Below are 23,243 nucleotides of genomic sequence, written 5' to 3'. Positions count from 1 at the left end.
CATGTAGCCTATACTGGTCCTCTCAAGTCATAAAGTTTAGGTTCTTCCACCCATTGAACCATATGCAGATGGGATGTGGATGCTTCTGCTTTGTGATGTCCTCTTCTCCTATTCCCACACCACCTCACTTTTTATTAATGTATTATTATTTATTTATGGAAATGTTGTCATTGGTCTGGTGAGTAACTTCCTGAGTGACCTTCTCTTTAGGACAGTTTTTGCCCTAGGTCAGCCATCTCCAGTGTAGGGTTTGTCCTTTTCACTTCCCCTAAGAGTCATCACAGTAAAGTTGGCCTGAAGTTGCTCTATTGCAGCACAATCATAGACAAACAAAACACAGATCCTCTTTCATTTACAGTACATTTACAATAGCCAGCCTCCCTGCATGGTTCCTCTGCAAAGACACAAAGTCACATGACATGCCCTCCTGTATCTGCAGAGAGAGTGTCTTGGCCCAGATAGTGTAAGAGCTGTGATTGCAGCTGTGTGACTCAAACTAAATGCACTTATGAGCTGGAGTTTTGCATGAGGACCCAAATTGTGGCCCAAAGTGGGACCTGTTGAATTAGCAATGAGAGCCATGATTAAGCTTTGTGGCTCTGCAGAGCTAGGCCTAGTCTTCACTGGGCCTACCTACTGTCAATCCCCCATAGATCCTCTAGCCCGCCCAAAGCATTTTGGGAAATTACGGGTCCACAGAGACTGCAATGTTTTTAGGCAAGGGTTTGTAAAACTGTTAATAGTTACATCGTGTGTGTGTGTGGAGTTGTCTAGGAGGTGCACATGTAGGCTATTTGTCATCGACACACATGTTGTAAGTATTGTATATAGAATATTGTACGAACTACAGTACATTAAATAGAAGGCTTCTCCAGCTTGAAGTAAATAGATTGGCGATAACTATACAAACACAGGTAAAAGCCCCATGCGTGACCCGGTTATTCATCCCTGTCTTAAGGGCTGAATGCTGGAGGACTTTGAACAGTAGTAAGGAAGCTTGTTAAAATGTTTTGCAGTAGAGGAAGCTTGCTGTAGCTGCCGAGGTCTACTATGACCATAATGGGAACAGGACAAAACAGCTTTATTTGACATCATTGACTGACCCATTTACTGCAGAATATGAAAGTGTAGTTTGTATGTTTACTGTTTATTTATCTAGGGCCGGTATGTTGTTAAATCTGTCCAGTCAGGCAAGAATAACTGTTTGTCGTTCTTTGTTTGTTTTGAAACTCTGTCTCCATCAAAACACTCAGTGTGGACACATGATGGCAGCACTTCGATCCCATTCAATTCTCTCCATGGGGTCTCCATGGGGGGTTAACTGCTCTATCTCTAAGCACATGGCAGTGACACAACTAGTTCTTGGCCGTGTCAGTTCAAATCAAATGCGGAATGTTTACATCTGCTACCGTTGATTATACAGTAAATACGTTGTGAAATGAAACAAAAACACACCACAGTTAAATTTGTATTAGTATTGATTGATTCACATCGATATGAAAGGATTACATGACTAACAACTGGTGAAAAAGTCATATGAAAATATTTGTTCACTGAATTAGCGCATTCTGTCCCAAACAGTTGCGTTGCAGTTTATAAGTTTCAGTTTCGCTTTCAGTATTTCAACGTGAATGAGAGGGAGCACAAGAACTGAGCGTCTAGCAGCGATTATCATATCATAGACATATATGATGCATGTATATGTCTGTGGGCACGATCTCAAGCACGTGCAAAAGTTGTTGTTGTCCAATTTCAATCTAGTTTCGAGAGACACATGCGCGCCCAGTCCAATTCCCAGCGGAATCGAATCGTGTGTCCAGGGGTTTACATCGGAGTCCAGTCGGACTCAAGCTGGACACAATGAATCTAGTTCTGGGGAGTCACATGTGTCCAATATCCAATTTAAATCGGACTGAAATCGGAAATTGGACGCATGTGTCCACACTGACTGATGTTAAAGTACACTGGGACAACATCATTGTCATCAAAAAACATTTGGGTGAAACGAAGGCATTTAGCTTTAGTAAAGACTTTGGAAAATCTAGCCTATCTGATCTATTGGGCACTAGCGTCCCTCAGTAATGTCACCGTTCACTATTGCCTTCAAAGTTTCCTACATGCTATCATTTCCCTTCAGTCTCGCCCCTGGTCTTTTATTAGAGTGTTTTTCCTTTTGTGGCCGCAGCAAACAGTGCCAACAGAGTCTGGAGCTTTGGTGTGTCTGTGTGACTCTTGCGTTTCAAAGTTATCAGCACAGCTGAGATTAAGCTCACTGTGTACACATGTGCGTAATCAGCTGCCTCTTGCCATGCTGGGGTTGCTTCAGTGGAGCAGGGTTGTTATTAGAGGTGAATTACCTGGCTCATGTTGCAGTCCGTTGTTGTGTGACTTTGTAAACACTCCATGCGTATCAATCAACATCATCCATCATCATTATCATCATCAATACATTCCCCATTCCCCCGCTCTCAACCCCTCACTCACTCACTCACTCACTCACTCACTCACTCACTCACTCACTCACACACACAGAGACACACACACACACACACACACACACACACACACACACACACACACACACACACACACACACACCTGCCTCAAGGCGCCTGTTCACTTGGCCTCTGTTCTTTGGAGTGGCATTGCTAAGAGAAGGGCATCCTCTGAGTTAGTGCACTGCCGTACCTTAAGCAGCATCATATATTTTTTCATTTTTTCTTTCAGACTCTCCAAATTTTTCTTTGAGGCTTTTATCTTTAGTGACATTATGCCCCTGCCTGGCTTGGTGGACTGATTTGTGGCATGGCAGTGGCATGAGTGCTGGGCTGATAAGTCTGCTGTGCCCCGCCTGTGTTCACAGTGCCACTGTGCCAGGGAGAACAGATGGTGGTGGTGGGGGGGGCTGGGGGGAGGGAGTGCATTCAGTAGGGGTGGCAGTCGGGTTTGGCTCTCGTGTCAAATTCCTCAGCACACAATGGCCCCAGTCCGGGTCACAAAAGGGAAAGGGAAGTTCAAGTGAAAACAGCTTAAGACGTTTGTGTTTGTGTGTGTGTGTGTGTGTGTGTGTGTGTGTGTGTGTGTGTGTGTGTGTGTGTGTGTGTGTGTGTGTGTGTGTGTGTGTGCTTGTGTATGTATGTGTGTCCGTGTGTATGTGAAAGAAAAGAAGAGAGAAACAAAAATGGGCTTATTCAGAGTTGTGGCTCAGCTGTGCAACTATAAGAAATAGAAAACATGCTGGATTCCATAGAAGGACTGAGAGTGTGTGTGTGTGTGTGTGCGTGCATGTGTGCTTGTGTGTGTGCGTGCATGGGAGGAAAAAACAGCACCTACTGTGACCACAGGTGGTTGCTCTGAGGCTCCTTGCTAGTTCGTGACTGGAAGTGGCAAAAGGGATCACTCTGACTGACTAGTAGGCAATGTGTAGCCCAAATCCAGTCTTTATAGAAATGGGGACCGCAATCTCCAATTCAGTCAGATTGTGTTGGAATGGAACCTTCATCAGGGGTCAGGCCCGGTGAATCCCCCCCCCAATCTCTGACTCATCTGAGGGTGTGAGGTGCGATGGGGGTATAAGGAGGCTCCTGTTGCTGCTGTTCCTCTGGGCATTTCTTCCTGGATGTAAAGCTCACGGAGGTCTGAGCTGCTCCAGCACAGTAAGAAATCTGTGAGCATTTTGATTGATCACTTTCTTCCTCTTTTTCTCTTGCAGGATTGATTGATTGATTGACAGATCGAGAGAACAAGATTTAGTCAATATAGTTAGGCTGTAATTCTCGTCAGAACCTATGCAGGCCTTTGCTCGCTACTGCTGGTCCTGTATCTCCCAGAAGTGGGCTGTTATGGATTTTCAGAGCTACCAGGCAATAATTGCTTTCGATTATTCTCCACTGCATACCCTCCCCATGTGTTGAATTTCAATAGGTTCAATTGTTTTCACAGTGAGGTGGTCAGCTGTGTTGTTTAGCTTTCTGAGAAAAGGCAATAACAAAATGGTTTGAAAATGGTCTGTCCCAAAGTGGACGTTGTTTACTTTGAGATTCATGAATGCAAGATCTGTCATGTCGATTTTCTCTCATGTCATAAAGGTCAAGGGTTTGTCATCATGTTTTTAACATTTTTCTCTCGTCACTTACTTTTTCCAAGGTACCTCCTATCTACAGCCTGTTTTCATTCATGTGCTTTATTCGTAGACATACTTTAATCATCGCTGTTTCTTCCTTCCCCCGTTTAGGTGTCTGAAGTGTATTCCCTCAGCAGAGCCAACTTCAGACTAGCTGCTTCTCCATGACTGAGGCACAGACCAGCTGACCCCATGGCCCAGATCTCCAGTGGCAACGGCCTCCTTCCTGGCTCGCCAGGCGTGATGCGGCCCAGGGGGGTTGTGGGTAAGGAGGAGGCGTTGCGTATGGAAGAGGAGGCCTTGGCCAAGCTGCAGCGAGAGAAACGGCACACACTCCCCACTTCTGCATTGTCATCGTCATTGTCCTCCTCCTCCTTCTCCAGCAAACCCTCCCAAAAGCAAGATGCTGCCGTTGCTGCTACCGCCACAGCCTCTGGTCGTCCCGAGAAGGACCTCATTATGTTTCCAGAGGCAGAGGCGAAGAAGCGGGGTGAGAATGACAAACTCAAGGCCATCGATGTGAACAAGCTGACCACCGAAGAGCTGGAAAAGATCCTGCTGGACACCTCGTTTGACACGAACAACAAGGTGACCCGCCCCTCCTTGCTCTTGGGGTGCAACCTGAGCGCCTCGTACCCCGGGAGACACGCCTACAGCCCCGTCCCTTTCCAGCACGCGGCCGGCTCCCCTTGGACCTCCTCCATCTCAATATCCTCCTCCTCAGGCCTCTCCACCCCCACCCACCCTCAGGCAACCGTGTTCCAATCCGCGTCCTTTCCCAAACCCGCCTGCCCCTTCCAGAATGGCTTCACGCCCTCAATGCCCGCTTTCCTCCCCATGCCCTCCTACCAGCAGCCCTCCTTCATGCCCTTCAACCCAATCCAGGCTCCGGTGGTCTTCCAGCCCCCCACCGTCTCTCCGGAGATGGCAAAACTTTTTGACAAGATCACCAGCACCTCGGAGTACCTGAAGAATGAACGGTCCTCCAGCATTGAGCCGGACTCTGCCCCACCCAAATCCCTCGAGCCGGCGCCGCCCCCTGCACCTGTGGAACCCCCCAGCATCAGTCGGTTTGAGTGGCTGGACCTGGACCCGCTCAACAAGCGGAGGGGGGAGCAGGAGGAGGAGGCGGCAGCGGCCCCCCCAGGCTCCTCGTGCCCCTCCAGAACGGGGAGTTGTGAGGAGGGCGGGGCAGCGAGGGACCCCTGGGACGCTGTGCTGCTGGATGAGCCAGAGGCCGTGGCCGGGGCCAGCAGCACACCTGACCAGGTGAAAACGGCACAAGCCTCCACTGCTTCCCAGCGCCGAGCCTCCACAGGAACGACGGTCACCAGAAGCCACTCCCTCAACATCCCAGCAACCTCATCACATCCCAATAACAACCAGGTAAGAGCCAGCATTAACATAACAACCAGAAAAATGACCCAGGAATCAGCTCTCTTCATGCCTTCCTTCTCCACCAGAAAGAGTGCATTAGAAGGAAAGACTGTTGCCTAGTGACTGTCTACAACCCCTAGTTGTGGTCTAGTTACAGGTTCAGCATTTCTGTGCAGGTGGGAAAGTATTAAACTTTCAAAAAATGTAAAAGTAAGAGAAGGATTAGGTCATTATTCCAAGGGGTTGACTCCACACTAAAATCAGTGTTTCACTGTTTGCACATTAATTAATCAGTAACAAATTTCTCTTCGCCACGGCTTGATTGATGCCTCATGTAGGGGATTACCAGAGCCTTTGGAAAAGTCTGGCTATCAGCTTGAAGCAGTGTATTATCTTCAGCCAGACAAAACAAACAAAACAGTTTGAGATGAAATCTACCCACATGTATTGTATCTGCTACACACTTCATCAAATCAAATCTGACTCTCATTCTTTTGCTTCTGAATGACTCACTAGATTTATTTTGTGATCCAACAAATGGTTGTGTGTGTAATGGGACAATTCTGTGTAAGTGTTGTTTTTAGGAGTGTCTGTGTCCATTTGCGGGAGTTTAGTTTTCGTATATGTCCTTCTTCCATTCCAACCCTGGCACGATAAAGCGCAGATTTTTGAAGTCTTATTTCCTCTAAAAACAGAACAAAGGCGACTCCATTATTCCAAACGTTACACCCCCCCACCATTTTATCTCAAGTCTGTCTTTGACTAGCCTGTGTTTGAGTCAGAAAGAGGATTTCCTGAGCACACACTGAATGAGTAAGGCTTCTCTCTCCTGAGTGTGTATATGTGTGTGTCTTATTCCCAGAAAGCCTACTTCCTGCCTCATTGTGTAGCTCGGTGTCTGAACTGGACAATCGACCGCTGTCACACATTTCCCACAGAGAGGAGGGGACGGACTGTTCTATTTGACCCTCCTGGAGTTTTTTTATGGCAGAAGGAAACTACAGCAGCATTCACTGAAGCCAATGTGTACTTCCTATAACTGATGAGGTTTCTGTGGGATGGCTGGGATAGGAAGTGTGGCTTTGTATGTCCATTAGCTTTTGGCTCTCTGTGGCTTTCGGGCAAAATAGGAAAGATTCACATTTAAATACATAAGTTAAACTGTTGCGGAATGCGTTCATTTAGATTTAATCTAAGCCTAATCGCTGTTTTGTGTCTTGTTGGGGAGTGAAATAATTTACCAGCATGACAAGTGTGTAGACCATCTTCTGAGTGCAGCCATTTTGGAGTATTTTCTGGTCTTATGAGTACACACATGGAACAAAAACATTTGAGAACTGGCTGGATCTTCTAATAAACCTGGCACACCTTTCAGTCACCCTAGCAGAAGAGACAGGAAAACCTCCCCCTACAGGTCTATAAGTGCTCAAAAACAGATATGCTACCTCAACGGCCTTGACTGACACGGTCACAACTCTGGCTTCAAGCTTATCACCAGTCTGTGGCATGATTTGAAGGAAGCAGTCTGCTGTGTGGTTAAGACACTGAAACAACAAGGGCAGTTTCTGTTCAAAGTGAAGCAAAACAATTTGATACAGGAAATGGTTCATGTGTACAGTAGCACCTCTGCTGGTGTAGAGTAGTTCATGTGACCTTGGGGTTTGAGCTTTGCATGTTAGTTATGCATAAAGTTAGTATCAATTATATTTTTTTTGCCATAGGATATTAGAGTTTTGATGAGATATGTGCTCTTATTGTTTGTGTTTTGTCAGTGTGTTAAGTGTGAAAATGAGACTAGTTAATAAGTGTGTGTATGTGTGTGTGTTTGACAGAGAGGAAGACAAAAAGGGAGTGAGTGTTGAGTGGGAATACCCCCACATAAAATATATATGCTCCTCAGAGTTCAAGGACTGAGTGTATAGTTTGACTGCATGCACATGTCTGAGGAGTGAGGTTGTAGTGTGTGAGGTGCCGGTATGTGTGTTTAGACTGAATTCGTTGTCTGTTGGGAAAGTGCAGGCCTGGGCAGCTCCCTCTGTCCTGCTCCATCTCATCTGATATGCACCAGCCCAGTTCCGCCTGCTTTGCGTTGCCATGGCGGCCGTGTATCGTAGCAGGCCCAGTGTACGGATCGTTAGCTAATCTGGCTGATCTCACCATCACACTGGTGTAGGGTTACCCTATCAGTGGGGTCACCAGACACCCCAAAGTCATGGGCACACCTTCTTTAAGTGTGTGTGTGTGGTCATGCAAGTATAAGTGTGTGTGTGAGGTGTGCATGTATGGGCACATATGCCTGGATTAGGGATGCAAATTATCGATTAATTCATTAATCATTAGTTGATAATCTTATCGATCGACTTTCGATTAATTGATAAGCGGCGTTTTTCACCTGAGTTTCAGTGTTTCAATAGGGCCTTTACAAATATCAGCTAAATAGTTGAGTTATTATATTACATTACATTCTGATAATTCTATTCTATTCTATTATACATTCCTCAAGTAATTATGCATTAGGAAAAGAAAGCAGAAAAGTTTTTTTTTATGGTATAACAAAATACATTCTTTAATTTAAAACAAAGAAATAAATTATGGACTGGCTCAGTTCTTGCATTTGAAACAGACATAAAAAAAAAAGGATAGAAGAAATTAAATAGAGAGCCAAACAGAATATTATTGAGCCTATAGATTATGAAGAAACTGCATCTAGGCTATTACAAGCTAACTAGCCAACACAACTCTATGAAGTTTAACTCGCGCTCACGGTAGTGAGGGATAGAGTAGTTACATTCTTAATGGCAAGCCATCAGGCAAAGGTAAGCTAGCCCGCTAACGAGCTAGGTATAAAATATCATTAAGCCTGAGTGAGCTAGTCCGCTATCAAGCTAAATAGCCAACTCAACTCTTACTTACTCTCATGAGCCAAACTCGCGGGCACACGTTAGCACGGGAGTAGACAGAGATATTCATATTCATAGCAAGGTGAGCTAGCCCGCTAACGAGCTAGGTAGCTAACTCTATGAAGTCTCAGTGAGCTAGCCCGCTAACGAACTAATAGCTAACCTCGCGGCAGTAAGCGAGAGAAGGTATAATACAGTGTAGCTGTGATTTTAGGTTGATCAGGTGAACTGGTGGTGCCATGCAGGACAGCAGCATGCACGGTGTTCAAATGATAACTGAGTGAGCTAGTGGAACTAATGTATTTCAATACCGCATTACACAGAGAACATTTGACTTCTTTGCCTGAATTAACAATGTTGAAGTGGTCCCACACCGCACTTCTTTTCGCTCGCTTCATTTTGTTTTCAACCGGTCTCTCGCGCTAGCGCCCTCTAGCGATTAATCGTGATTAATACATTTTGATCGAGCAACCTCTTAATCGACAATTAATCTAAAGTCGATTAATCATTTGCATCCCTAGCCTGGATGAATGTATTTTGCATGACTATGATGGGTGTGTCTGTGCCTGTGCCTGTGTTGATGTGTGTGCGTGTGTTTGTGTGTGTGTGTGTTTGCCTGTTTATCCAGCTGTGTGTGTGTTGTCACTGTGGCCAGGATTAGCTGTGTAAAATAGGTCCGCTGTTGCCAGAGCGTCATGCTTGAGCTGCTCAAAGCTGCGACGGATGTTTCAGCTGTTCCTCTTCTCTCTGATAAGAGGAAGAGAGAGTGTGAGAGGCCTCTACGTCAGGGTGCTTACGGCAGAGATACTGCTGTTTATATGCCAACATGTCTGCAACCACAAACCACTCATGCTGCTGAGGAAAACTAAGTCTATTTAGTTTTTTGTTAGCCCAGCGCTAATGCTAACCTCAGCCCTAATACTCAACCAAACGTAGCCTATACTATGTCCCCCTTTTTTCCAATAGGCTGTGAGGTTGGAAAATATGCGATAATTTGTCTGAGCAGCACTTGCCAGTGAATGAGGTGTCAGACAGTTATGCCCCGTAATTGTACAGCCTAGTTGTGGCCACTGGGTGATGTGTCTGAACTTGAACCCTGTAATATGCCTGAACTTGAATCCCTGAAGTCTTTAACAGGCAGACTAAACACGACATCAGTGCATTCCTCTGTTTGACTGAATACTTCTGTAATTGTGGAGTCATGGTATTGGGTGTCTATCTCTCTCTCCCTTTCCCTTTTCCTTTCCCTCCCCCCCCCCCCCCCCCCCTTCTCTCTGTCTGTGGGCATGAGAGAGAAAGAGAAACTGACAAAACACACAATGGTGAAATAGCTAACACCATTGGTGATCTTTTCAGTCTTGGAGCTTAGTAGTGGGAAGGCCTTGATACCCAAACACTGCTCTTCTCCCCTTGGCCTTGTGCCTGAGGCCCTGTGTAGTTCCCATTATTCTGTGGTGTGGCTGAGATGTGAAGTGTTGTGGCTTCGTATGTCCGCTAGCCTCCTTACAAATTCCTCTGTGCCCATTAAGTGCAACAAGTTGGAACATTCACACTTTGCTGAAGCAGCCTAAACTGTTTGCAGAGTGCACTCATTCAAATCATACATATGGCATAACTTTGTGGTCAAGCAGTCATTTTGACTGACTCGGAATTAACATGAAATGCTTCACCCACTTGCAGGTGAGATCTCAGCATATTGATAGCAAGTCAGTCCGTTATAGAACTGACACGAGTGTTAACGGTGAACAGGCCATATGTAAGTAGAGGTCCTCTGTGATCTGCAAACTCTCCAGTCTTCCTCTTGGCCGGTAGCCAGCGGCTCCTGGGCTCTTTGCTTCTGTTGTTGTCGTAGAGAATGCTGTTTTATCTAGGGCAGCCGCGAGCACACTGGAAAGGAGAAACGGATGAATAATTTGCGAATGTGGCAAGTCACATGACTGCTCTCCGCTTCCCCCTCTCTGCGTGTATTCTTTCCCCGACCGCGTGTGTCTGCGCTGTGCTCTGCAAAAGAGACAAACGTGAGAGCTTTTCTCACAAGTGTGTGTGTGTGTGTGTGTGTGTGTGTGTGTGTGTGTGTGCGCACGCAGTGTGTGTGTGTGTGCAAGTGTGATCCGGTAGGCCTTCACGATACATGCCTCTGCCAACCTATCCGACCTGCATGCCCACTCCAGAATAACACTGCCAGAATAAGTTGAGTCATCAGAGTGTGAACACCACTGTGCCCTGCTGCGCAGCCTGTGTTGTTTACCAACGCTAAAGTAAACATAACATGCACTGTGGAGGCACTTTGGGCCCTGGCGGCCGCAGAGTCTGGCACGGGTCTGCACCGGGGTCAGGGTCGGATCCATTACAGCGTCAGCTGCATTGTGGGATCTGGGCTATGATTGAATGCAGGCCATAGGCGAGTGAGTCTCTGTGAGTGTCCATAGGCGAGTGAGTCTCTGTGAGTGTCCATAGGCGAGTGAGTCTCTGTGCGCGTCCAGAGGGGAGTGAGTCTCTGTGAGCATCCATAAGCAAGTGAGTCTCTGTGAGGGTCCATAGGCGAGTGAGTCTCTGAGCATTTAGGAGGTCTGCTAAGATGATGTCAGTCATCAGTCAGTCAGACACACAGACAGAAAAGCTGACAGACATACAAAGACACGTCAAGCTAAATTTAACTAAATTAAATTGAAATTTGCTTAGAAAAGAAGATGGGGGGGAGCAATCACGAGGTAACACCAAACACCAGAGTCTTCCTTGACTCTGCTCCGAAAGGCAGTCCCATTCCCAGACACACTTTTCCTCCTCAGGAAGTTGTGACATTCCAGGCATTCTGATCATTCCTCATCCTGCCCCAAGCTCCTTGTTTCAGTCTCCACACTCTGATGCTGATGTCATCTTGGACGCATCAACATGCCTCCACACTTCACTGTCAATTTCCAGAAAGGAGGGCAGAGTCATTTCCTAACAGGAAGCCCAAATAGGGGACACCTAGTGTCCAGTCAGCTCTTCTTCCCTGTTCTGTGTAAATTCACCCGTGTTTGTGTGTGTTTGTGTGTGTTTGTGTGTGTTTGTGTGTTTGTGTGTTTGTGTGTGTGTGTGTGTGTGTGTGTGTGTGTGTGTGTGTGTGTGTGTGTGTGTGTGTGTGTGTGTGTGTGTGTGTGTGTGTGTGTGTGTGTGTGTGTGTCTTGTGTTTCAGCTCAATAAGGGAAGCGTGAAAGTGCTCACCAAGTACCCCACCCTTCTGGACAAGGAGGCCCAGAACCTAGAAGTTGTAGCCTTCTGTGAAGACGCTGCAATGTAAGCTGTGTGAGCATGAGTGTGTGTGTTTATGTGCACAAACATGTTTGTGTTCACATTGCTATTCAGGAGCTAACCATAACTGTGTTAAATGATCACAATACATAAAAGACAAACACACTTTTTTCTGAGATTTTTAAGTCAAGGTAAAAGGCATCTTTGTTGTCTGTGCATGCTTAGTCGCACGTGCAGTAGTCTATGTGTCCATGTTCATGTTGTTGCATACATGTGAGCTTGCGTGCATGTTCATCTTTTTAGATATATGTGTGTGTGTGTGTGTGTGTGTGTGTGTGTGTGTGTGTGTGTGTGTGTGTGTGTGTGTGTGTGTGTGGTTTCTCATGTGTCTGTGATCATGTGTATGCCATTATATGTTGAGGTTTTGCTCTGCTGTGCTTCTGCCCTTTGAGTGTATTTATATGTGTGTGTAGATGGTCAGAGAGAGCATGTATAGGCTTTTGTTTTTTGTTTTCTTTTTCTGTGAGTCAGCTCTCTTAAAGGGTTGTTTGGGTGGGGCCTTCTTTAAATATCTTCCCCATTTAGAAGCATGCTCTCTAGCAGTACTGTAACATGGCCTGTATCCCCCCTAACTTTATGCATGTGGATTCCACGTGTGACACAGATGAACAGAGATATGCAGCATTTCTTTTTTTTAAAATAAAAACAAACAAAGAATTTCATTGATGCTTCTCATATTGGTCAGCTGAGAGGCAGCTATATGCATTATCGACATTATTTCAGCTGTTAATGTTATTTCAGCTGTCATTTCAATACGGCTTGGAAAATGTCTTAGTGCAGAAGGTCATAGTTTGTATTCTTTTCTATCTAATTCCCTGTGATCAGATTGAGGTCAAAGTTCATGCACAGTGACCTCTCGACGAACCCTGGATATGTCTTGAGCCCTGTGATTCCACAGAGGGACGACGGGAGAGACAACAACAGCAGTGTGAAGGTTTCCATAGAGATCTCTGACTCCCTGCAGCCTGTCACCTTCACCTGTGATGGTAAGACTGCATCCACCACATCACACATCTTTGCCCCCAGACTGACCTTGGGTAGCCTGCTTCAGAGCACCCTTAAGGCCGAATTATGCTCTGTTTTAGACGTAATGCGTAAGCACGTAAGATACACAACCCCCCCTTGCGCGGTAAAATACCCCCCCTTACGTGCTTAAGTGCGTCGCCCAAAATTCCTGACTATGCGACTAAAACACTACGGCCCTACACAGCTCGCAAAGGCTGTGATTGGCCGGCTACCACAGCCTTTCACACAGAGTCTCACGTTTCCGGGTTAATAGCATACAGTCTTTTTTAGACCCAGACATTTTTTTAAATCATGAATACGCTGCAGACCGTCTCACAAGCCTTTTCTTATGGATTAGGAACAAACATAACAGAAGAGGTCCGAAGACATGAACTCCTTTACAAATCCTCTTTAAACACTTATAAGGACGCTCAAATTACCGCGAATATCCCATTCTCACCCGCGATTGTTTGGAGAGAATGTGGTCATTCACGAACAAATAGGTACTTTCATATTCATTTTCCGCCACTTGTGAGTCATGGTGATATCTTTCATTGAGTTCATATTGACGTGAATCCATTAATTGCACCAGCGAGTTTGATAGAATGAGCCCGGTCTGCTCATACAAAAGTGAACAGTAACCTGCCGTTACCTTGTGGCCAGCACCATTGTAGTTACAAGCATTGACAACATGATGAGATTCTCTCGCCGTTTAGCACCTCATCTTTGAATAATGTAACTCATAAACACATCGTTTTAAAGCCTGTCGCAGTCGTTAAAAGATGTCAATAAACGAACTTTTGCGTCATGTGCTGTCTTTTTCGCCACTGGTACTGAATTGCCAACATTTGTATTTTGTGTAACACATGTATTCATAACATCAAGCCTTTCGCCCACTACACTTTCATGCTCCGGTAAGTTTTTTTCCTTTGTCCTGCTGCAATAAATAGGCTTACTTAACTCAAATCTACAGTTCTGGCGTCAATTTGCTTTGCAACACGCAACACGGCTCACAAGCCTTGCAACACGGCTCTGCGTCTAAAACGAACCTTAACTCAAAACTTGTCTAAAACAAGTTCCTTGTGTAAATTACGTGCTTACGCGTTACGTCTAAAACAGAGCATAATTCGGCCTTTACAGAGTTCAGTCAGAACCCACAAATTCCAGAGAGACCTTGCAGACACCAGCTAGAGCCTGCAGATTTCAGATATACCATAGTTTTTGGGTGGAGTTCTCCAAATAAATCTCAAAGGCCTGCGTTTAACAGCTATGGCTTTGGGTAAAAGCTGCTAGAAATGATTTCATGCTGAAGTCAAGTTTCAGAATATTGTAGAACACGTTTTCAGCTGTTCGCTGTTAGTATTTGGTTGTCTAAATAGTGATTAGTATAGGCTAAATATCTGGTTGATTCTTATGTTATTCAGATTTGCACTTGAGACCAGTACCAAAGCTTTCATTCTGAACATTGGGTGCTTTATAGTTGTGTGTGTCGACAGGTTGCTATTTGGGAAGTATGCCACTTTTCTTCCGTGTTTATGTAACGGCACAGTGTGTTGTCTGTACCGCAGCCCTCAGCCTTCTGTTCTTGTTCTGATCATACGTCTTGCTGTGTGTGTGTGTGTGTGTCTGTGTGTGTGTCAGTATGAGAGCACGGCCTTCCTCAAGGCCTCTTATTGGCTGACCCTCTTCCCCATTCTCGCAGCGATCGGGAGGCCTGTCTGATGAGCTCTTGGTGGTTCTGGCTGCGGGTGCTCTCCAGGCGGCCTGGTTTCGGGGCGCCGAGGGCCTCCTTTTCATGTTAGGCCTCTAACCTCGCCTTCTCCTTGGCAGGGACTCAAGAGCAGGCTTTTGTATGGAGGAATTCCGCTGGCCCTCAGTCTGGTGGATGCCTTTGTCCTTGTGTGTGTGTGTGTGTGTGTGTGTGTGTGTGTGTGTGTGTGTGTGTGTGTGTGTGTGTGTGTGTGTGTCTCTGTGTTGTTTGTGAGAGAGAGAGAGATGAAGTTTCCGTGGATGTGAATGGGTGAGAGATAATGAAAGAGAGAATGTCTTTTGGAGAATGTATGTATGTGTTTGTTTTTGTGGGCAAAGGTATTTGGAATTCATTGGAGATTCCCACACACACACACCGACCTGCAGACATGAAAACGTCTGTGAAAGAGCGAAAGAAAGGGACTGTGTGTGTGAGTGAGTGTGTGTGTGCACACTGGGGAAACGTCAGCTTATGAGCACATAGGTGCATGCAGGCGTGGGTGTGTGGTTCCTCTCCGGCTGCTCGCACCCAAGGCCTAAGCCGTCATGGTGCTGCCCTGCTCCTGTGCTGCTGCTGTATCTGGGCAGCCATGGCCTTGGCCAGCCCCCCCTCCCCTCCCCTTGTCTGTGAGCTGCTGACCCAGTTAATGCTTAGATGCAGAGACTTTGCCACAACGATGGAGTGAGATTTGGGATCAGTGCTGTGCAACAATGGGCCACAGTCTTCCATAGAGCGACCTAGAGAAAAGACCCCTGGGGGGCTTTCTCTCTTCTGTGCTGTCAGGCTTACTGCTCCGGGCCTGCATCTCACGCTCCCAGTGGGCTGAGAAGCCAGTGCACTCTGGAAAGGGAACCGGGGAGCAGGGAGATTGTATTCGCTTGTGGCAATACCCACCTGGTTTACATAGAGGCGTAGACTTGCAACAGCGCTGACTAGGCACAAAATGGCGTCTGGGTTTGTTTAATTAGAGATTAATGTTATGCTCCAGTGTGGCTCGCCTGGTCATTCCTGGGATTCCACAGCAGGTTGGGTGAGAAAGCCGAGTCTGGGGGTTAATCTCATAGTCAGGTGTGGGAAGCTGGGATCATTTTTGCTGCGTTTCAGTCTCTCTCTACTTTCATTCTCTCTCTCTCCCTCTCTCTTTCTCTTTCTTTCTTTTTCACTGCAATAGTGCAATATGAGGTTGCATTTTTCTTTGTTGTGTGATTATGAGTTTGTTCTATTGTGTTGTATCTACAAAGTGGTTTAGCAGATGTTGCCATTTGGTTGATTTTACTCTTTTCCAGGACTTAAGAGCTGAGCTCCGGAGTCATGCCCTCCCTGTCTGATCGGATGTGAGGTTTCGCCATTCACCATCTAAAGTGTCTGTGCAGTGCTAGTTTAGTGCTTCACTTTGCGTTCCTTCCCTGATCATTTCTTGAGTGGTTAATTTGTGGCTGTAGATTCCCCGCCAACTCCCCTCCCTCTCCCAAGTGTGCTGTCCTTGGATTCCAGAACCATGTGGGTTGCCCGTGGAGACGGGGGAGGCCTGCGGACTTCTCCAGCTCCCCCTGACGATGTGCCATTCTCTGGCATTTACCGCCATTCCCACAGGCCTTCTGACCACCTCAAAGAGCTCAGAGTAATGAGACAGCACCCTCTCTGGCCCTGGCATGAGCGGGGAGGATGTGTGCATAAAAAGATCTCTTCCCTCCTTTCTTAGACACGCAGTATCTGTTTCAATTTATCTTCTTTTTTTTTTTCGCTCTCTGTTATACAAACATAGGCCCACATACATACGTCTGCGCGTGTGTGCTGCTGTAGAGTCTACAGTGAATGCACACACGCGCAGACGTTTGTATGTGGGCCTAGAGCCTTGGGTGGTGATGTGTGGGGCAAGGGCTGGCATACAACAGAGACAGAGCAAGCCACAACTCGGCAAGAGCGAGAAGTGAGCCACATGGCAGGAGTGAGAGGGAGTGGGCTGAGCTCTTTTTTTTCCCCAGGGAGAGAGAGGCAGGCACACTAATGATTGCTATGCTTTGAATCGGCCTGACTCCTTCACTGCTCCTAGAAACCCGCTAACGCCCTCCTCAGTTGACCCATGAGAAGTTGAAAAGTTCAGCTTTTCCCTTTCCTCTCCGCGCTGCTGTGAAACCAGAGCACCGCTTGAAAGACGTTATTAAAAACGTTTCTTTTTGTGTTTCCTGCCATTGACGAACAGGTCAAGAAGTATTAAAACAAACTCCGGAGCCTGTGTGTATTCTGGCGTCGTGCACATATAACAGGGGGAGCCTGGGTTGGGGGAGGAATGTGTTGCATAGGAGAGAAGCCAGGAGAGGGTTGTAAGTGATGGAGGCCAACAATTCTGGGTGGTGGAATTGGGCTGTGGAGATGTGATCCCAAAACCAACAGTGAGCAAGGGCGGTTCCCGAGAGGGGGAAACATTGTCAGGCCTGTCCGTCAAATGACATTAAGGTGTCTATTTATTTATTTATTTATTTTTTTGTAAAGAACAGGATATAGGATAATTAAGGGGAAGACAAACACTCATAGAAAAGATCAGTTTAATAACGAGGCAAATGGCAGCAACAACAATTTTTAGGATTATTATATTATATTATATATGGTTGACAAGAACTAGTCAGTTGCTCAGTTAGTAGTTTTACGCTATGCCTTGAACCCCGGCAAAAGCATTACGCTGCTATAGCTGACAGGTTCTTGCAAGAACACCATAGCTGTCTAGTCTACTTCTAAAATACCAGACTCCCCAACCTGTCTGTGCCTTTGTGTTAGTTTGTTTGATTTAACTATTTCATCCATGCTCTTGTTCTTCTTGCATTGCTCCGCTGCAGTGAGTTCTCCGGTGGAGTTGCTGATCATGCAGGCTCTCTGTTGGGTCCATGATGACCTGAACCAGGTGGACATCAGCAGTTACGTGCTCAAGGTCTGTGGCCAGGAGGAGGTTCTGCAGAAGTAAGTGCACATCCTCTCCACACTCCCACTCCCCCCCCCCCCCCCCCCTCTCTCTCCCACTTTGTCTCTCTCACTCCCAGTTTCTCTTCTTCTCCCACTCTGTCAGTCTCTCGCCTATTACACTCCCACTGGCTTGCACTACTCATGATAAGGACAAAGTATTATGTCTGTGGTCTCTTGGAGACATTCCAGAGCAGAGAAATTATGTTTACCATCCAATGCCCAAACACACAACACTTCTTTTAAGATATATGCTGTTCAGTCCTTGGTCTCGGTTATACCTGATAGCCAATCATCACTCTTTTTTTATTTTATTACATTACTTCTTTCCTCTTCTGAGGCAACTAATTCCAGTGTTTGAAATTAGGGCTGACTGAGTCAACTGGCTTAGCAGAGGAAGAGATTAGTGCCAGCTTTTTCCAAACACAGAGCGACTTGAGCGTAATTGTGTTTGGGAAATGTTTGACTGTAATTGTGTTAGGGAAATGTTTTCTTTACACCCAATAAATGAAGCCATGAGACGGAAGGGAGGGAGTAACCATGACGAATGCAGAGCCCAGAACCTTTCCAAAAAGGGCTGGATTTGTGTGTGTGCGTGTATCTTTGTGTGCGTGTGTAGCACCCTGCATATTCTAAGACTGTTGTCATTGTCAGTTTGCTGTTTCTCAGTGACTGTAATTCCCTGATGTCATCACATGTTTATGTTTGTGTACTTTGTGTTTGTTTCCATGTGTGCTTGTCCTTGAGTCTAAAACCTGATGGTGTTGGCATGAGGAGATGGATACATTTGCTCTCATTATAAATCTGTCTCATTGCATTATATGTTTTTTATTACCAGCGTTTCTTTGTGTGTGTGTGTGTGTGTGTGTCTTCAGATAATACCAGCAGTCCCGCTAAAGGTCCTATTGCAAACATCAGTGGAACTTTGGAGAGTTATGTTGTTAGTTGTAGTAACACCATTGCAACTGTTGTGCTGTTCCAAATGATGAAAGTATTTTTCTGACTCCAGCTAACTAAGTCTTGCTGCCAAACCTAACACTTATTTCTGTCTATAACAATAATATCACAGTGTGATGTGTGAAGCTAACACTGTGTTACATTAGCAGCAGTAGCAGGTTTAGAGTCTATGTAAGTCCCATTGCTAATAGTAGTTGATGATGGGTGTGTGGACCTTTGACCCTGAGCAAGACTTTTGTGTCTGCAGTAAGCACAGCCTGGGCAGCCACGAGTATGTGCAGAACTGCAGGAAGTGGGAAGCCGAGATTAAACTCCAGCTGCTGCCTCAGATCACCATGAGACGAGACCTGGCCCGCACGGTACACTCACACACACAAACACACTCTCACACTCTCACACAAACTTTCACACATTTGATACACAAATTACACAAACAAACACGTGCATCATCATATCCTGCTAGGATGTACTTGGGGTTTAAAAAATAATAATAATCACATTCCATAGGGGTGTCCCACACCACAAAGGAAACAGTTTCCAGAAATATGCTTAGACAGCCATTCATATACCTGGGTGGCCCTCCCAAGTACAGCCTATGTATGGGAAATGCCACACGCACGCGCACACATACTCCCCCTGTCATTCTGTCCAGTACAGACACATACTAGTCACACTCCATCCATGACCACTGTAGTACATGATGATTATCTTCAGTGGGCTCAGATTATATTATCTGTTAAATAACACTGCTATACATGTAATACTGCCAAGGAAATTGGATGGGTGGTCCATCAGTATTTTTAGAAGGAAATTAGAAACCAGCACAGGAAATCTGTAAACAAGGCAAACCAAGGAAGTAAACTGAGGTCTCTCATCATATAGCTAATGTTGTTATTTTGAAATGTAAAAAAAATGTAGACCCAGTTACTGAAGTGATATGTTTACCAGGGGGGTCAGTATGTGTTCATACTAATTGAAAGCCACAGGGACACACGCTCATATCCTTTCTCAAGGGAAGCTCCTCTAAGCAGCAGTTGGTCATGGTGTTGTTGTGAATCTCCAGTATAAAGTTGCAGTTGTCAGACAGGTTCTCTGAGGAGACTGGGAAAACAAACAGATCCTGATGTGTGGCTCCACAGGGTTGATCTTAAGGGTGGGTGTTGCTCACCATGGGAAAAAAAATATTCTTTTCATGTTGGATTTTGAGAATACCCTGAGTGGCCCTCATACTACATATAAACAAAATAAACAAAACTCCATGAGGGACAGAAAACAAAAGTATGGTCAGGTATTGCACTTAAGGTATTATGATTAGTTAAGCGGAATTTATAAAAGGCAGTGAAAGAGGCTGTTGTGGTTTGGATGACTGTGCCGGTTCAGCAGTCGGATGAAGTTAGTCATAACAGACCAGCTTTGGGTAGGTCTGCTTCCTAGCTGAGGACACCGTGCAACCCCCAGCACTTCAGCAGGTGTTGAGAAGGTGTAACGCAAGGGCCACAATCCCGTCCTCCACATAGCATATTCTCAGTGACGTATGTGTCATTCCTGAAACTTTCCTCATAAGAGCATCAAGTTGTTAACGACTTTTTAAGGGTGATTTTCAACGCATGTCCTGTTGTGGTCCCGCAGGCAGAGGATGACACGTCCCCCATTGACCTGGAGAAGTACATGGGCAACGTGGAAAGGCCATTTAAAGAGACCATCACTCGGTGAGGGCCAGACCGTCAGACCTTCACCCCTCCCTTTGAAAGCCTAAATCCAAGTCTTCCTCTTTATTCACGTCCATCTCTTTCCTCCTCTTTGCTGTGTGCCATGACAGACAGGGCCTGGCGGACTATCTGGAGGGCTACCACAATCAAGTCAACATCTGCCTTCAGAATGAGGTTAGTGCTCAGCTTGTGCACAACAGCAACACAACAGCGCTCCTTTGCTGTGGATACTCTTTCTGTGTGTGCGAAATAAGATTTTTTTTTTTTTTTTTTATGTTTATAGTGTGAGCTGTTAAAGTCTGTGTCTAAAAATTAACCTTCAGTGTTAGAAGCATCTCTTTAGAGTATTTTGACAGATAAAGTTTAATGGTATTCCATTAAAATAGAAATTGTGTCTGTGTGTGTAGAAATTTGATTGAAATACTAAGATTTGGCTTCATCCAAAGTCAATCTAAAGTAAAGCAGAACTCAGGCCCAAGCCTCAAATCCTTGTTACAAGTTGCAACTGGTCCAGTTGTGAGGGAATTTGGGGATGCTGCTTGATCACCTGATTTTGGTCCCTCTCACTTCTGTGCCTTCTCCAGGGCACACAGTATAAGACCGTGGACCGCGTGGTGCAGTCTGTGAAGAACCTGTGCTGCGCTTTGGACGAAGTAGAGACGCCGGCCATCACCGACGCAGTGAAACGGCTCAAGCGGGCCGTAAACATGCCCCGCACGCGGTTACCGGAGGTGAGCAGAGGTCATCTGTACTCACACTACGCACCTGTGTTCAGCCATGATTTCAGTTATGATGTGACTTGTGTTGGCACATACCCCAAATCACTGCCTTCACCTTATGTGGCCAGGCTTTTATTTATTTATTTATTTTTATTTTATTTTTTTTGAAGACATAACAAGGGCCTTCACTTTCACAAGGGCCTTCACTTTCACACTCTTTTTGAGTCTTGTGTAAAATTGTGTGTCTTCTTGAAATCATCATTCTGTATCCCGAGCATGGGGTGTATTTTGAGCCAGAAACCTGTTTTGTTTCACAGAATGGCTCCAAATCCTCTGGCGGCTCAGGAGATGGTGAGTTGAAAGGAAACCAATGAATAAACAGCAGCCCTGCCAGCAATCTCTCAGCTGTCATAAAAACAGGACCAATGTGGAGTTGTGGCTGATGAGTGTGCGTCTCATTTGCGTGATGTCTGCCCTGTTGTCTTCACCCTGCCACAGGCGCCCGTGGTCCTGTGGAGGAGAGCATGGCCTCCCTGACAGACGCCGTCTACCAGCTAGCCAAGCTATACCTGCGATCCTTCTGCCCCCCCTCCCCTCCTCCCCCCACGGAGTCTGCCTCCCCCACCGTGGGACGGCGGGACAGCTGCGAGGCCTCGGGCACCACCGAGCACCTCAAGTTCACTGTGTTTGCGGTTCACGGCGTCCCGGCCGCCTGGGTTAGCAGGTATGCATAGCTCCCTCTGCTGGTGAGGAGGCCTGGTGCATGTTGATGTGAACATGATTGATTGATTTTCCTGATTTTCCGTAACGCTTGCCAAGACAGAAACAAAGTAAAAAATGAAAGAATGACCTATAAATGAAAATACTGTGCGAATTCCTAGCAATGGGAGGACCGACCCTGGAAAAGTATTTTCATTCCAGCTGTTGTATGCTTTGAATGAATGATCTGACTCAAAGAGAATCATGAGATGTTTATGCTTGAACTAGCAGACCAGTGCTGGAGAACTGAAGAGATACTATTTTGATTTTGCTTTGTGTTGGCTTGTGTTGTGCTTTTCGTCTCTGTGTTTGTGCTGCTAACCTCACAACGCCACACATAACCAGCAGTCATGTGCCTGTCCCAAGTTGAGGCTCTTTATCAATGTCTGGCCTTTGGCTTCACAAAAGCCGTTGTTAAAAGTACAAAGACTTCTTTACTTGAATGTTCTGACTTAATTGTCCAATGAAAGTATACAGTATGACACTCATATAGTGTTATGATTTACTTAAATTAGCTCATGTAGTCATTCTCATGACTTCTCATGACTTCTGAGAAAAGAGTGTGGGGTGAAATGGCTTCAAGGACTTGTGGTTCTTTATAGATCTGGACTTGTGAGCTCACCTGTCATAAAGGAGGATTGAGCTTATGTTTCCTGGTTCATTTGACAGGATACATTGGGCTTAAGTTAGCCTTGTCTCCTGTCAACACAGCTTGCAGATCACTGATGACTGAAATGGGGCGAGGCCTGTGGAGATATCTATTCTGATGTAAACAGTAACACGCAGTTGACAGAGGCATGTTAAGTACATTCTCTTTACAGAGATAAGCTCATCTACGTCATGCCTCGGCTAAATGGCCTCTGTGTGGGTATAAAGGCAGAGTCAGACAGAACACAGACATACACATTCCTGAAACAAAGTGATACATTCAATGTAATGGCAACACTTGCATTCATTCTAACAAAAAATTGAAATGTGAAAATGTAACAAACACATCCAACCATTTTGTCCTGATTATGCTGAGAAGTACAGTGTGCATGAGCAACTGGTGTGTGTGTGTGTGTGTGTGTGTGTGTGTGTGTGTGTGTGTGTGTGTGTGTGTGTGTGTGTGTGTGTGTGTGTGTGTGTGTGTGTGTGTGTGTGTGTGTGTGTGTGTTGGGCCATCGACATTACAAATCCATCTTTGATAATGACGATGAGCTATAATAACCACGTTCATTTTGCCTAAAAGCACTTGTTGCTCAGCCAGACAAATGCAGCATGCATGTGCTGTAGAGACCGTGTGCGTGTGCGTGTGCGTGTGTGTGTGTTTGTGTTTCCCAGGCTAACCCTCAGGCCTTAATGAAAGGCTGAGTGGTTAATAACAGACTTGTTTCCTTAAGGAGTCATGCACAGGATCTCATTTAGAAGGCAGTTTTTAGTAGCAGGGTACGTTCTCTGTACACCATACCAGGGCACATCTAAACATAGGCAGCTCTTAGCACCATACCAGCCAAATACCAAAATACTGCTTGTTTCCTGCTGTACACAACATCTGTTGCTTTGTCTCTCAGAGTGACTGCACAAGCATACAGATGAGTGTTCAGACAGTTAAATGGTGGTGACTGTTGGTAACAACAATCTAGATATTGATGTGGAATAGACGGGGGCTGTTGTTATGACAGCTCATGAGATGCGGTTGACTTAAAGGTCCCA

General features: G+C 45.8%; 1 protein-coding gene across 1 annotated transcript in view; it reads left to right on the top strand.

Annotated features, from left to right (window-relative positions):
* The window catches only part of pik3c2a (phosphatidylinositol-4-phosphate 3-kinase, catalytic subunit type 2 alpha), a 43,281-nt gene that overhangs the window by 2,178 nt on the left and 17,860 nt on the right, over positions 1-23,243 (top strand). Inside the window, exons 2-11 of the mRNA XM_080842379.1 lie at positions 4,235-5,509; positions 11,579-11,679; positions 12,520-12,680; positions 17,284-17,404; positions 18,609-18,720; positions 19,991-20,070; positions 20,181-20,244; positions 20,655-20,801; positions 21,107-21,140; positions 21,288-21,513. Coding sequence (XP_080698505.1) covers positions 4,316-5,509; positions 11,579-11,679; positions 12,520-12,680; positions 17,284-17,404; positions 18,609-18,720; positions 19,991-20,070; positions 20,181-20,244; positions 20,655-20,801; positions 21,107-21,140; positions 21,288-21,513 — 2,240 coding nt within the window. The 5' untranslated portion in view covers positions 4,235-4,315. The remainder of the gene's footprint in view (positions 1-4,234; positions 5,510-11,578; positions 11,680-12,519; positions 12,681-17,283; positions 17,405-18,608; positions 18,721-19,990; positions 20,071-20,180; positions 20,245-20,654; positions 20,802-21,106; positions 21,141-21,287; positions 21,514-23,243) is intronic.

The sequence above is a fragment of the Sprattus sprattus genome (genome assembly GCF_963457725.1).
Source record: "Sprattus sprattus genome assembly, chromosome: 7".
Classification (NCBI taxonomy): domain Eukaryota; kingdom Metazoa; phylum Chordata; class Actinopteri; order Clupeiformes; family Clupeidae; genus Sprattus; species Sprattus sprattus.
The sequence above is the reverse complement of the archived record's forward strand: the minus strand, read 5'-3'. Positions and strand labels throughout refer to the sequence as shown.